Source organism: Capsaspora owczarzaki, assembly GCF_000151315.2.
Source record: "Capsaspora owczarzaki ATCC 30864 unplaced genomic scaffold supercont2.22, whole genome shotgun sequence".
NCBI classification, from domain to species: Eukaryota; class Filasterea; order Ministeriida; family Capsasporidae; genus Capsaspora; species Capsaspora owczarzaki.
This window is the reverse complement of record NW_011887313.1, coordinates 1-12,808: the sequence shown is the minus strand read 5'-3', so window position 1 is coordinate 12,808 and position 12,808 is coordinate 1. Positions and strand designations below refer to the sequence as shown.

Below are 12,808 nucleotides of genomic sequence, written 5' to 3'. Positions count from 1 at the left end.
TCCCCCTCTTATTATGATTTGTGCTCTATTTATGCTCACACACACACTCTCTCTCTCTCTCTTTTTTTTTTTGTTGTTGCCTGTTCGCTACCCGCTGTAAGATCGCATGCGGAGCCTCTCTCTGTCTTGCTCTCTCCTTCTCTCTCACTCTTTCTCTCTCTCTCCCTCTCTCTTTCTCTCTTTCTCATCTCATCGAACGCATCCCCATCCGTCTCTCGCTCTCGCTCTCTCTCGTAACCATCTCGCTCGCTCTTTTGATTGCTTTGGCGGCGGTCTTTAAGTGTTTTTTTTTTTTTTTTTGTTTTCTTTTTCGTTTTGTTTTCAACTCCAATCTCGCCATCCGATCGCTGTATTCTGGCGTCGGCGTTTGCATTTTTCGTGTGATGCAACGCGCTTCATCCATTTGCCATGCGTATTGAAGGGGGAGGGAGCGGAGAGTGAGTCGTCTTGTGTTGGTGTGACACCGCGTTTCTTTCGTTGCTTTTTTTTCTTCTTTCCTTTTTTTTTTCTTGGTGGGTTGAATGGTTTTCTTTTTCTCGATTGATTTTTATTTTCCTTCTTGTCAAAAGCATGACCATAAACAGCACAGTAACGCAAAAAAACAAGGAAAAAAGAAAAAAAAAAGACGACAACATTGCGATCGCTGCGTCGTTCAGCGTGTTCAGCACTGGGCGCCCTTTCACCCCCTACCCACCAATACCACCATGGTTATTGATGCGAGGTCATTGCGTGATTTATCGAGAAAGTAAGAGAGCACAGAGCGCAGCCTGGGAGCTCGATTCCAGCTTGCATTTGAAGTCAAAACCAAAAATCGCAACGAAAAACAAAAGAAAGATCAAAAGAAAAGCGAAGCTATCAGCAAGTTGTCATCTCAACACAGCGTCGTCTGCCATGATGAAGCTTCATAAAAGAACCAAACTCACCATTCACGACGCGATGTCGAAAATAAAAAAAAAATCACTTTGACAGGTTGAATCAGTCTTTTGTTTTATTTTTCAATGGGGAAGAACAGACGCGCGCCCCCCGCTCTTCCTGCGGCTGCTTCAAAGCGTCAAGCAGAGGACCCTTCCGAAGGTCAATCCAAGCGTGCCAGGACCGTAAGTGGACCGAGACCTGCCTGTCATTGCCTGTCATTTTCTGTCATTGTCTGTCATTGTCTGTCATTGTCATTGTCTGTCATTGTCATTGTCTGTCATTGGGTTTGAATTTTTTTTTTTTTTTTTTTTGCTCTTCCTTCCCCCTGGCTTTTTGTCGCGTGTCTTTCTCCCAACTGCCTCGGCGTCGCTCTTCTTGAACACTCTCACCACTCTCTTCGCGTCGCGCAACCGAGCCGCCGCCCTGTCGACTCGGCCCACGAGCGTGGGCAGCAGCATTGTGCAACAAGCGTGCTGTCTTCTTTTTTTTTTTTTTTTTTTTTTTTGCTTTTTGTTGCTTCACATGTGGCTCTTGAGTCGTCGCGCTGGCCTCCGTGTTCCCCTCTCGTCTTCTACACAAGCTCCTTTGAAAGAACTGGTTCTGTGGTGCCAGGGAGTGGTGGCGAGAGTGGCGAGGAGCAAACTTGGCTCGCAATGGATGTCTCGGCAGTTGCGCGCCATTTTTTTTTTTTTTTTTTTTTTTTTTTTTGGTTTTGCCACCGCGGTTGTGCTGCACTCAAGGTCCAACCTTTACTTTTGATTGTCCAACAGGAGGACAACGACAAATCCGAAACTACCAACGATGTGGCTCCAATGGACACCTCCAATGCTACCTCGGTGAGTGAAAACAAAAAAAGTGCAGTTTCGATTCGGTATTTTTGAAAACTCACAAGTTCTGCTCGAACAGGGTGCAAGCAGCAGCAGCAGCAGCAGCAGCAGCCGGGCAGCACCCCTCTCAGTCAGTAGTCAGATACTATGTTCCAAATGGACGAGTGGACATGGACTGACAGCTGCGTCTTGTGTGAACAGCAGGAGTTAGAGATGATCAGCGCGCTTCCTGAGCAGTTACGGATTTGTTTCAAGAGTAAGAGTCGGTCGGTAATGTGGATTCTTGGTCTTGCTAGATGTTGAGTGACTCATGCACTACGTGACAGATGTGAAATGGACGGCACCCGACCTTTCCAACCACTTGCTCAAGGAACTCTTCAACTACAGAGTGTTCATTGCTGACGAGCCTGGCGATGATACAGTATTATGCAGTCGAGGTTGAAATCACAGCAGGCGAGGTTGGAAATTAGAGCGGACGAAGTGAGGAAAATCGGACTGGAAAAAAGTAGCTTGGTTGAAAGTGCGAGAAAAATGGTTTTTTCCGTAATTGGTTTTTGTGCGTTCGATTTGGTTTTCAACGAGTTGGTTTTTGCAAGCTTGTATTTCGAATTAACCCACTTGAGATGTTAGAATTACCAACAACTTCAGGAAGTATTTGAATTGAATCATGTATCTTGGAAGGTCATTAGATGCTGGGGTGACTAGCGGGAAAGCTAGGGCTCGGGAAGAGCTCGAACTACAGTTTTGATGAATTACTTCCACAGCGACGTCTTTACCACCCAGGGCTCGTACTCACGAGCCATTTCGGTGTAAGCATTAGCATTTGCATAGTTTATCATAGTGTCATTAAATTGGTGGCAATCGTATGCCGAGTGGATTGTTCCGATCATTCCTAACGACCAGCAAGTTGCAGCACCAATGACAACGCAATGTGCACTCCACAGTGGAGCGCTCCAGCTTGCATACGCTCAATACATGTACATGCATGTATAAATAGGCTTAACTATGTTTGTTTTATGAAGGTTTACGGGTAGAGTGAAGAAAGGACGCAAGGCCGACCGGACTGTGGGGTGTTCTCCTGAAAGCCATCGACTAGTCTTTGGCAGATGCTTGTTGCAGAATAAACATGATTTGAAATGGATGTACAATAATACATGTACAGTATTTATACATGTAACATGACACGGACGATCACATCAAACGACCACCCAAAACAGGCGAGCGGGCGCCATTGAGGGAGCTTTCGAAGGAGAGCACGCCAACTAATCTAGCACATCGTGCATCTCGTGACAAGCATTAAAGTACTTGAGCTGAACATGCGTGATAGTGTTTTGGCAATGCGTTGCCGTCACGGTACCAACAGCAGCGGTAATACGACTTGAGATTGTTTCGTTCGGTTCCAGCCGGGAGCGCTTGAACGCAGCCTTCACTTGGTTGAAGACATACTCGATCGGGTTCAAGAACGATGAGTACGGAGGCAGAAAGAGCATCCCATACCCGCGGCGTGCAAAAAGCTCGCGCACTTCGGGTGTCTTGTGAATGCGCGCGTTGTCGAGCACGATCCAGGCTTTGTAGCGATGATGTCCCGGAAAGCTGACACCTGGGTGCTCTTCGCTCGGTACGAAATAGGAAGTATTGTCATTGTGCTCATCAATCTCGTCTTGAATGAGTTCTTCGTGTGGTGGAACGTAGACGCCGCATCATCGTTGTCATCATCGTCGAGAATCCTGCGACGAGAACGGCGCTCTTTCTGTCGTCGAGCAGAGTGAAGCAGAGTGATGCAGAGAAGCAGAGTGAAGCAGAGCTGACCCGCCAGCTGCAGACGCAGCAGACGACACAACTGCAGCGGGAGGGGCAGGTGGTTGGGACGACGCTGCACCGGACGTCAGCAGTGGCATGTGAACTGCATTACTGATCGACACACTGTCCTCAACCACGTTTGTAAGGGGGAGGTCGGGCTCAAGCTGTTGCACTGGGAGCTCATCCACAGCGATGCCAGACGCGGCGGTGTCGACGGCGTTTTTTGCCTCGAGCTTGTCAAACAGCTTCGTCATTGCCTCCGCAAAGACATGGCCAGTCACGCCTCCGAGCTGGATCTCATTCAACACAACGCCGCTCATTCCGATCGCTGCAATGAGCGTGAAATTCGCTGCACGAATACTGCCAACTTGAACGATTGCGCGCGCGCCCTTGCGAGATCGACCTCGCGTTCGATGCTGATTCGCATTAAATCCACTCTCGTCCACGTAGAACAAGCGATCCACAGGTGTCTGGAAAGCCTCGAAGAGCTCAGCCCATTTCTTGCGTTGGGCTTTGATTTCAGGCGAATTTTTCACCTTGACCTGCTCATACACGCGCTTGAACGTGAAGCCCTGTCGTAACATGGCACGCCCGATGGTTGCTTGATGCACTTGAATGCCAAATGTCGTCAGGAGGAGGTCCTGGAGCTCTTGATTGGTCACATTGACGTTCTTGTCGAGCTCCATCTCGAGAAAATGGAGATGCTCCGCTGTGAGCACACGGCATCCCTTGGGATTGACGTGATGTGACGTCCACTCTCCGCGCTCCTTGAAACGTTGCACTACGTTGGACACAGTGCTGATGGGGTGATGGAGCATGCTGGCGACCGTGACGAGAGGCAAGGCGCGATCAACAGCCAAGTCGATGATCCGCTTCCGTTCGGGGTCTTCTAGATGGACACACTTCCGCGGCGCGCGTGATTCGGTGGCCTGCGCCTCGTTTTGACGTTTGGGCATGGCTACAGAGCAGGTTCGTCTGGGGGTGTTTGCAAATCCCAAACATGAAGTGGCAATTTCCCAACCAAGAGTGCGAATTTTCAGTTTCAAGCTTTTATTCCAAAGTTTTCGCGCCAAAAAACCAGACCTTATCTTGGCAAAAACCAACTCGGGCGCAGTTTGGACAGTTTCGTGTTTTTAAAAACCAAATCGATAGCATTTTGTCCAAAATCGCACTACAAATTTGTACCATTTCAAATGTTTAAAAACCAAATCGTCCGTTTCTATTTCCAACCTCATATTGCAGTTTTCATCTTCGGACGCACAATACTGTAACAACTACAAAGACGACAAAGCGACAACCAGACGAGTATTTGCGAGAGAGCTCGGGAACGTTGTTCGTGCCCCAGTGGCGACAATTGCCGAACGAGTGAAAGCTCGCAAACGTACGTTGACTGACCAGATCAATGCCAATAATGGCAAGGACAGCAAGGTCGACGATCTTGAAACCACGCGGACGAGCTTGTTCCTTTCTTGGGTCGAGCAGTGGTCCATGGACCAAGGTACGAACTGACGTGGAGAGAGAGAGAGAGAGAGAGAGAGAGAGAGAGAGAGAGAGAGAGAGAGAGAGAGAGAGAGAGAGAGAGAGAGAGAGAGAGAGAGAGAGAGAGAGAGAGAGTGTGTGTGTGTGTGAGAGAGAGAGAGAGAGAGAGAGAGAGAGAGAGAGAGAGAGAGTGTGTGTGTGTGTGTGTGTGTGTGTGTGTGTTCACTTTTCGCTTGGCGTGCAGTTCCTTCCGATCCCACGGCGCTCATTACTCGGGTGGACGTGCTTGAAATGGCGCTTACCGAACGTTACTCAGTCTTGAGCCCTGACCCAGAAAAGACGATTGTAAGGCCTAGGATGGAATGAAGTTCCTCTTGGATTCTTCGGCGAAAACTGACGTTGACGGTGTGAAAATTGATACAGACCACTGCCATGGAGAAGCACAAGCATCCACTCTTTGGGCGCAAGGAGACGAAGAGGTTCTTGACCAATCTGATCGTCCAGTTTCTTGCGAATGTTCGAGCAGGCGGTACGGACCGCATGCAGTATCCGGTTGCGCTCGCGGCAACAGTCCCTGGCTGTGGCAAGACTCGGATGTGTCTCAGCACACTCCGAGACATTGTGCCTAAAGTCTGCGCTCCACCAAAAGGGACTCATGTTCCCTACCTTCGCCTCTTCGTCACCTTGAATGCTGATCCGGGCACCACTTGGAACCCAAAAGAACAGGACCGTCACCCCGAGCACGCCATCGCCAAGCGGCTCTTGGGAAGCTACTTTGCCTTGCCTGATCTGGACACTGTCGCGAACATTTCTGTCAAAGCCGCCATGGATCTGATCCGCAGAACCGAGGCAGCCAGGCGCCAAATTGATCCTCGCCAGTTGCACATCTTTATTGCAGTTGACGAAGCCACTCGCCTTCTCGACGCGAAAGTCAATCAGTCATATCGGCTGAGCGACCACCGGTCGCTTCCAGCCGTCCGACGTCGGCGACGATTTTGGTCACAGGCTTTGGGTCCACTTCAAGATATCTGTCGGAAACCCTCAACCCCAACTTGGATGATGATCGCTGGTACCAAGTCGGACCAGTTGACCTCTGCAATCTCGACCGTCATCGCTGTCGACTCGAGTCTGCCCGTTGAGCACGTTCCCATTGCTCCGCTGACCGGGTCCGCCACCGCCAGGCTACTCGACCACGTCCAATCGACTGCACAGTCAAGCGAGCAAACTACGCATGGAGACTGGCGATTCAAACCGGAGTTCATGCGCTCTATTCAGAATGTAGCCGGTTTGCCTCGCTCCATCCTTGCAGCGCTCAAGGAAACATCTGATACGCTCAAGACAATCGAAGTTGCCTACAAGCAGTTTCTCGACATCATGTCAGTTTGTGATGGCGTGAATCCGCCGTCTTGTTCTGTGGATGATCTCCAGGCACTTGGAGTGCTGTACAAGTTATCACCCAACAGCCCGCTCTTTCTCTTTCCGCGCGTGGATTTGCTTACATTGACCAGCACAGGTACACTATCGTATGTTTTGGTCAGAAAATTCTTGCTTCGTTCTAACATAACAGTCTGGTTTGCTGTTGCCCACAGACAACCTGAACGAACGTTGTGTTACAGCGATCGATCGTGTGTTTCTGCAGCTTCAATCTTTCATGACTATTGGCCCGTCGTTTCGTTGGCACGGTTGGGAGGTGTTCTGCATCACGATCTTGAATCTGCGCGTTCTTGTTGCGGCAGCTTGGGCTCTTAAGGAGGATCCCGACGTCCGGTTCGTGCCGATCAACCACATTTTCGAGGGCACAGTCTCGGGCCCTGACACCCCAAGGCTTTTTGTTGACGTGCAGCTTTGGCGCACCAAGAATTTCTCAGAAAGGCCAATCGAATCCAGCTCACGTCCCACAAACCGACGTTTCACCCTGAGCCCTGAGGGTACTACTGGTATTGACGGTTGGTGCATTGTCCATGAGGAAACATTGGCAGTAAGGCAGCGCACATGCAATAATGGTGGATTGGAGAGAGGTCACTCATTTAAAAATCTAGGGAGAATATGTTCCAGTCACGCTGGTTGTGCAGTGCAAGCTCGATCAAGTCGAGTCGACCGTATCGCACGAGTATCAGAATGAGCTGATACTGAAGGCAACAGAAGCGCTGCCGGAGCCACAGCAAAGGTCTGCTGTCGTGGCGTTGCTGACATCGTCGCGAATGGAGAATCTCGATGAGGCTCTTCTCAAGGAACGATCGTTCGTGTTGGATCGAGCGGGAATGGACAAGTTCACTGCCGGCTTCAAGTTCATTGCGGAGAGTAAGCTGACCTGAATGCACGCGAATGTTGTCTTGCGTCGACCGTGACTGACTGCCATGCTCAGTTTTTTGGAATTACAACCCACACCTGAGCACTGTTGGTCGCATGGCGAGTCAATTCCATGTGCCGAGGCAAACGAGCATGAAACGCGCCCGTGCCATGGCTGTCATGATTGACAGGTATCGTGATGACGGAACAGTGTTCAAGAGCGCGGCCGACTTGCGAAAGTTTTTGATGCAGCACGCCAACGAGCAAGTGAGCAAGACGATCCGAACAAAGAACGGCCCCGTCACAACAGTGTACAAGTATCCTGCCGAAGCCATTCCAAGCAAAAAGGTGCTCCAGTGGCCGTACGCTCTTGACGCCAAACCACGAAAGCAAAAGAACCAGTAAGAGGTACAAGTCCACACCGAGTTTGCGTATCACGAAAGCGAGAGCCAGGTCAATTGGAGCGTCGGTGGAATACAGCCCTCGCATTGCACCGACGAGGCTGATTTGTACCGGCAAACCGTTCATTGTGTTTTTCCTCGTGTTCGTTCGACTCGGCGCGTTTGGAGTGATCTGCTGGCGTTCTTGTACCATTATACTTTCAACGTTGTACGAGTATTGTTTCAGTCGTCCTTTGTGTTTGTGGTCATTCTTTTCATAATGTTGAGTTATCTGCGACCTTTCGCATCTTCAACGGCTGTCTCGAGTGCAGCGGCTTACCGACGGATCAAGCCAACTGCTGCGATCCGCTCACTCTCTGCGCTCGCCTTCAGTGGTGCCAGTACCCCCCGCCCAATGGCCCTGTTGGTATGCTTCGTCCACGATGAGCCTCTCTCGAGGGCGGGAGAGATTTTCGGAGAAGAACTTTTGTCTCGGCAGCTTTACTTTGTTTTTGACCTTTCCCCTTTTTTTGGATTACGTTTGGAAACGCTTTTAAAGCTCAAACCCCACAAAGAGGAGGAACATGATCAGGGCAAAAGAGTAAGGGGAAAGGGCAATGTGTTTAGCGTATTCTTGCTGTAACAAGTTTGGTGTCAGCGTGCTGGTCATACTGGCGCGTTTTTTGGGTAGTAGTGAAATGGCGGTCTTCTCTTCTGACCTTCCTGTCTAAAGCTTTAGTAAGAATCACAACGAAAAAAGAACGTAGGATATGAGACAGTTGAATGTCGTCGTAGCGCACACCAGTGAAGGCATGTGGGGAGAGGTTTTTTTTTTTTTTTTTTTACCGTCTAAAGCTTTATTAAGAATAACAAAGAAAAAAGAACGTAGGATATGAGACAGTTGAATGTCGTCATAACGCACACCGGTGAAGGCATGCGGGGAGAGTGCTCAAGAGCTCACAGAGGAACTCGAACAGATGATCAGCCGGGCTGACAATGGAAGGATCAGGCATTCCCCACCTATACACCACGAAAGACATGTTGCTAGCCATTTCGGTTCACTAACAAGTAGACGGCTGGCAGGCGGTGGGACAGCACACTGTCGTAAGGAGCGACAATTCAGAAACGGTCAACCGCTTTACACACAATTTGCGGGTACTAGGTGTACGCGAGGGCAAACAGTTGTGTGGAAAGACGTTCATTGTACCGGATTTCAAAAGCCTTTCCCCACCTGCTTTCGAAGGGGGGATGCTCTTGCTCATCAGTATGGAGAGGGGCGGCGCCAAAGTCGTCGCCGTCGTCGTCAGTCCTCCAGGGATTGGGGAGGGGTATGGTAGAGTGCTCGAGGCGCGCTGCCAGTGTGATGAGGTACCGAAAGCGGAGGACCGCGTCGGCGGGGGTGAACACTGTGTTGTCGAACTTGGCAGTGCAGCGCAGCGTCCAGAGAGTCCAACGGGCAGTGTGCATGACGATGGTGAGACAAGCGAGTGCTTCGTCTTTCATCAAGGCGTGGTAGCGTTTGTTCTTGATAGGGCCAAAGAGCCATTGCGAACGCTGTCTAGGGAACCAGGGGCCTTGCGCGTGGCTGAACAGCGTTTCGGCCTCGCGCCAGACCGCCACAGCCAGGGGGCAGTGGACAATCATGTGCAGCCAGTTTTCGAGAGGGGCACGGGTGCCATGAAGTCGGAAGCAGTGGACGCAGGCGAACGCGCCACTGTGTGACTCCTCGCGGAGTTGTTCGTTGGTGAGCTTGTCGCGACGAGACAGCAGACGAATCTCACCCAGGTACTCGGTGTTGTGAGCGATGCGCCAGATGAGGCCGGCACGGTTGCGCGGGACAAGATTGGTCATCATGTTGCGGCGCAGTTTGGACCAGTGCACGGGTCCTAGGATTTGCTCCCACTCGACCAGGGCAGTTGGTTTGACCGGGGCGGGCGTGAGCATGTGGCGAAGATTGCGCAGCGATGCGTCAGATGAGGTGCATCGCACGATGTGCACGCGCTTTTTGCACTCCTCGATGTGTTTGGGGTAGAGTGCCAGCCAGTAGCGGGCATTCTCAATTTCAGAGGGATGGCGGCTTTCGAGCATCGTCCTCCTGGAGCGATTTGCGGTGCGGCGAAGGTCGTCTAGGTCTTTGTCGATGCAGAGCGAGCGATACATGTTCTCGGGAGCGCCACGCAGCTGCAGCCGGGATGGGTCAACGTCGAGACGCATAAGAGAGCCAAAGAAGAATCCTTCGACCTCAGGGCGTTTTGGTGGAGGATAGGCTTCAGCGAGCTGCATCAGCAGGTCGCTTGGCTTGGTGTGGGACTTGGCAGACGGAGAGGTCCAATCCGATACCACTGCTGGGTGTGAGTTCAGCAAGCGGGAGCCTGGCTGAGAGGATGTGCTTAGGCACCACAACCTGACCGTGGAGGCGGAACACGTAGGGCTTCACGCGCACAGACAAGGCGTCGGCGGCCGGAGTTTCCAAGATTCTGCGGAGGAAGCCCCACGAGTCAACAACCCAATCGTTCTCGCGGAAGCGCACAGGGGCGATCCGCAGTTTGGACGGGTCGATGTGCGAGACTTTAGAGCGGATCACTTGGAGTCTGGCTTCGACCTGTGGCAGACGGGAGTCGCAGAACTCGCGGAGATCGCGGGCCGACTGCCATTTCTTGCCAGAGTGGAGATGATGGAGGTACGAGATGCCGTGTTTCCGTAGCATCCTGAAGTCGATCTTGTCAAGCATGGGGTTGCGCCAGAGGGGAGTGGCGAGCAGTTCGTTCTTCGAGCGAGGAGGCTCAGAGAAAGGGAGCAGCCTGCGCCACGCCCTGAAGGCATGGTGCCAGAACACCGAGAGCGAAAGTCTAAATGGGAATTTGGCGACTAGCCGCTGCATGGCCGTGTACTCGGCGACAGGATAGTCGGAGAGCCGAGCTGGTCTGTCAGCCACTTCGGCGAGGTGGTTGACAACCAACTTCCAGAAGCTGGGGACAGGCGACAGGAAGTTGATTAGCGCTTGGGCAGCCGTCGCTGCAATGTTGGTGGGGAGATCGATGAGTCCAAGCCCAAACACGATCGTTTTGGGAGGAGCGGTCACAACCTTCCTGGCGACCGGGGAGAATCGGCCTTTCCAGAGATAATTGTAGACAGTGTCGGACAGTGCCTTGGAGTACGTGTTGGGCATGTGGATGCAGCGACAGTGGTACCAGACGCGGGAGAGTCCGATCGCGTTGGCAATCAGGACCCTGCCAGCGATCGAGAGACTGTGGCGCGACCAACGACCCAGCGCACGCGCGACCTTGGCTCGCAGGGGCTCGAAGTTGGCTTTGGCAAGATCGCCGTAGCCAAGTTGCACGCCAAGGACTCGAGTGGTGCCGTCAGGAGGCACCCATTGGAGATGAGCCAAGCCGTCCGGCGGATCGGCATCCCGAAGGGGGCCGAGACGCAGGACGGAGGTTTTGGCCTCGTTGATCTTGAGGTTGGTAGCCCTGCCAACTGTTGCGTAGACTTCAAACAGGGCATGGATGTGGTTGGGATCCGACAGGAAGATCGATGTGTCGTCAGCAAACAAGCTGGGTTCCACGATTTGAGGACCAGACCTCAGGGCCAGAGAGAGCATCTTGTCGCGCAGTTTGTGGATGACATAGTCGGAGATGACGCCGGCGTAGATGGCATACAAGAACGGCGCTTCGACGCTCCCTTGACGCACAGATCGTTTGATCGGGAATGGAAGCGAGATGGTGCAGTTGTACACAACGCGGGATTGGCAGCCAGTGTTGAGCAGTTCCATCCAACTGATGAAACTCTCACTGACGCCGTACTTGCGGAGTGCTTGGAATAAGAATTGGTGATCGACTCTGTCGAATGCCTTTTCCGAGTCCAGCAGGACAGCAACACCCGGAATGTTGCACACGCGGCACAAATCGAGCAAGTCGCGCATGAGATGGATGTTGGCATCGATGGTACGACCAGGAACAAATCCGTTCCGGTTGAGGTTGACAATCTCAGGGGCAATCAGGGCAAAGCGCGCCACCAAGGCTCTGGAAATAATCTTCGAGTCCACGTTGAGACAGGTGATTGGTCGGTAGTTGCCCGGGTCTTAAAAGCTGGCCCCGAGTTAAGTGTTAGGTTGCCTTCCAAAATTGGAACCACGTTTTTCAGAAGATCTAAGATATGTACTGACACCTATGAAATGCGCTGATTCCGAATCTGCAATAAAAAGTATACGTCATCGAGTTTGTTTTTGCGCAAATCGAGCTCAAAGGTGAATTTCGCACGGTTTCCATGGTTTCCCAAACCACTTCCCCTGCGCTGATTTTGCAGAACAAAATTGACATTCACATCCATCTATACAGTGCGCCGAATCCGAATCTGCAATAAAAGGTATACGTCATCACGCTCGGTTTTGCGCAAATCGAGCTCAAAGGTGAAATTCGCACGGTTTTACCATGGTTTCCCAAACCACTTCCCCTCCTCTGATTTTCCAGAACAAAGTTGACATTCACATCCATCTATACATTGCGCCGAATCCGAACCTGCAATAAAAAGTAGAGGTCACCATGCTCGTTTTGGTGAAAATCGACGTCAAAGGTGAATTTCTCACGTTATCGCATTGTTGTCTCCAACAATTCCCCCTAACCCCCCCCCCCCCGATTGTGCAGAGCAATTCTGATGCGAACATTTGTCCACGATGTGCGCTGATTCCGAATCTGTCATAAAAAGTGCACCTCATCTGCCTCCACAGTGGAAAATTTTTTCCGAATTTCGGAACGACCGAATTTTTTCAAAAATTCGGTGTTTTTCAACTTGCGAATGCTTGGGTTTGGCTTGTTTCTTTCAATCGTAGTATGCAATATATGTTGTTTGCAGTGCATAGTTGTGGAAATTGGACGGCGGGGACTGTCCTGGAACGCGAAACGATGAGGAGGGGAATTGGCTGGCGGTCCATTGCGATTGGCGCTCCTCCTTGCTACTGCTCCCCAGGCCATGTCAACGCGCGCCTTTGCATGTCCAGTGACGTGATACAGTTGTGGCACTTTGTTTCTGAGGCGGAGGCGGTCGGGGACGGTCGCACAGACACAGGAAAGCGCTGCTGGCACAACTTCGCAGCCACCACTCAATGACTGCACCAGT

At 51.5% G+C, this 12,808-nt stretch overlaps 5 protein-coding genes across 5 annotated transcripts; 2 read left to right on the top strand and 3 right to left on the bottom strand.

Annotated features, from left to right (window-relative positions):
* Positions 1–998: 998 nt before the first annotated feature.
* On the top strand, positions 999–2,184 carry CAOG_09203 (hypothetical protein; the record flags this gene model as incomplete). The annotated part of the gene is made up of 5 exons (XM_011272618.1): positions 999–1,097; positions 1,686–1,751; positions 1,822–1,872; positions 1,947–1,998; positions 2,069–2,184. 5 exons carry the CDS (start codon positions 999–1,001, stop codon positions 2,182–2,184), a joined length of 384 nt encoding a protein of 127 aa, XP_011270920.1.
* An 820-nt stretch (positions 2,185–3,004) lies between these two features.
* On the bottom strand, positions 3,005–4,498 carry CAOG_09202 (hypothetical protein; the record flags this gene model as incomplete). Its single annotated transcript, XM_011272617.1, has 2 exons — positions 3,005–3,356; positions 3,552–4,498. The coding sequence occupies 2 exons, from the start codon at positions 4,496–4,498 to the stop codon at positions 3,005–3,007; spliced, it is 1,299 nt and encodes a 432-aa protein (XP_011270919.1).
* Positions 4,499–4,787: 289 nt separating this feature from the next.
* On the bottom strand, positions 4,788–5,290 carry CAOG_08284 (hypothetical protein; the record flags this gene model as incomplete). Its single annotated transcript, XM_004341958.1, has 3 exons — positions 4,788–4,807; positions 4,928–5,047; positions 5,248–5,290. The coding sequence occupies 3 exons, from the start codon at positions 5,288–5,290 to the stop codon at positions 4,788–4,790; spliced, it is 183 nt and encodes a 60-aa protein (XP_004342007.1).
* A 163-nt stretch (positions 5,291–5,453) lies between these two features.
* Positions 5,454–7,715, top strand: CAOG_08283 (hypothetical protein; the record flags this gene model as incomplete). The annotated part of the gene is made up of 3 exons (XM_004341957.1): positions 5,454–6,397; positions 7,189–7,322; positions 7,522–7,715. 3 exons carry the CDS (start codon positions 5,454–5,456, stop codon positions 7,713–7,715), a joined length of 1,272 nt encoding a protein of 423 aa, XP_004342006.1.
* A 1,133-nt stretch (positions 7,716–8,848) lies between these two features.
* CAOG_09201 (hypothetical protein) lies at positions 8,849–11,615 on the bottom strand (the record flags this gene model as incomplete). The annotated part of the gene is made up of 2 exons (XM_011272616.1): positions 8,849–10,032; positions 10,100–11,615. 2 exons carry the CDS (start codon positions 11,613–11,615, stop codon positions 8,849–8,851), a joined length of 2,700 nt encoding a protein of 899 aa, XP_011270918.1.
* Between the last annotated feature and the right edge of the window lie 1,193 nt (positions 11,616–12,808).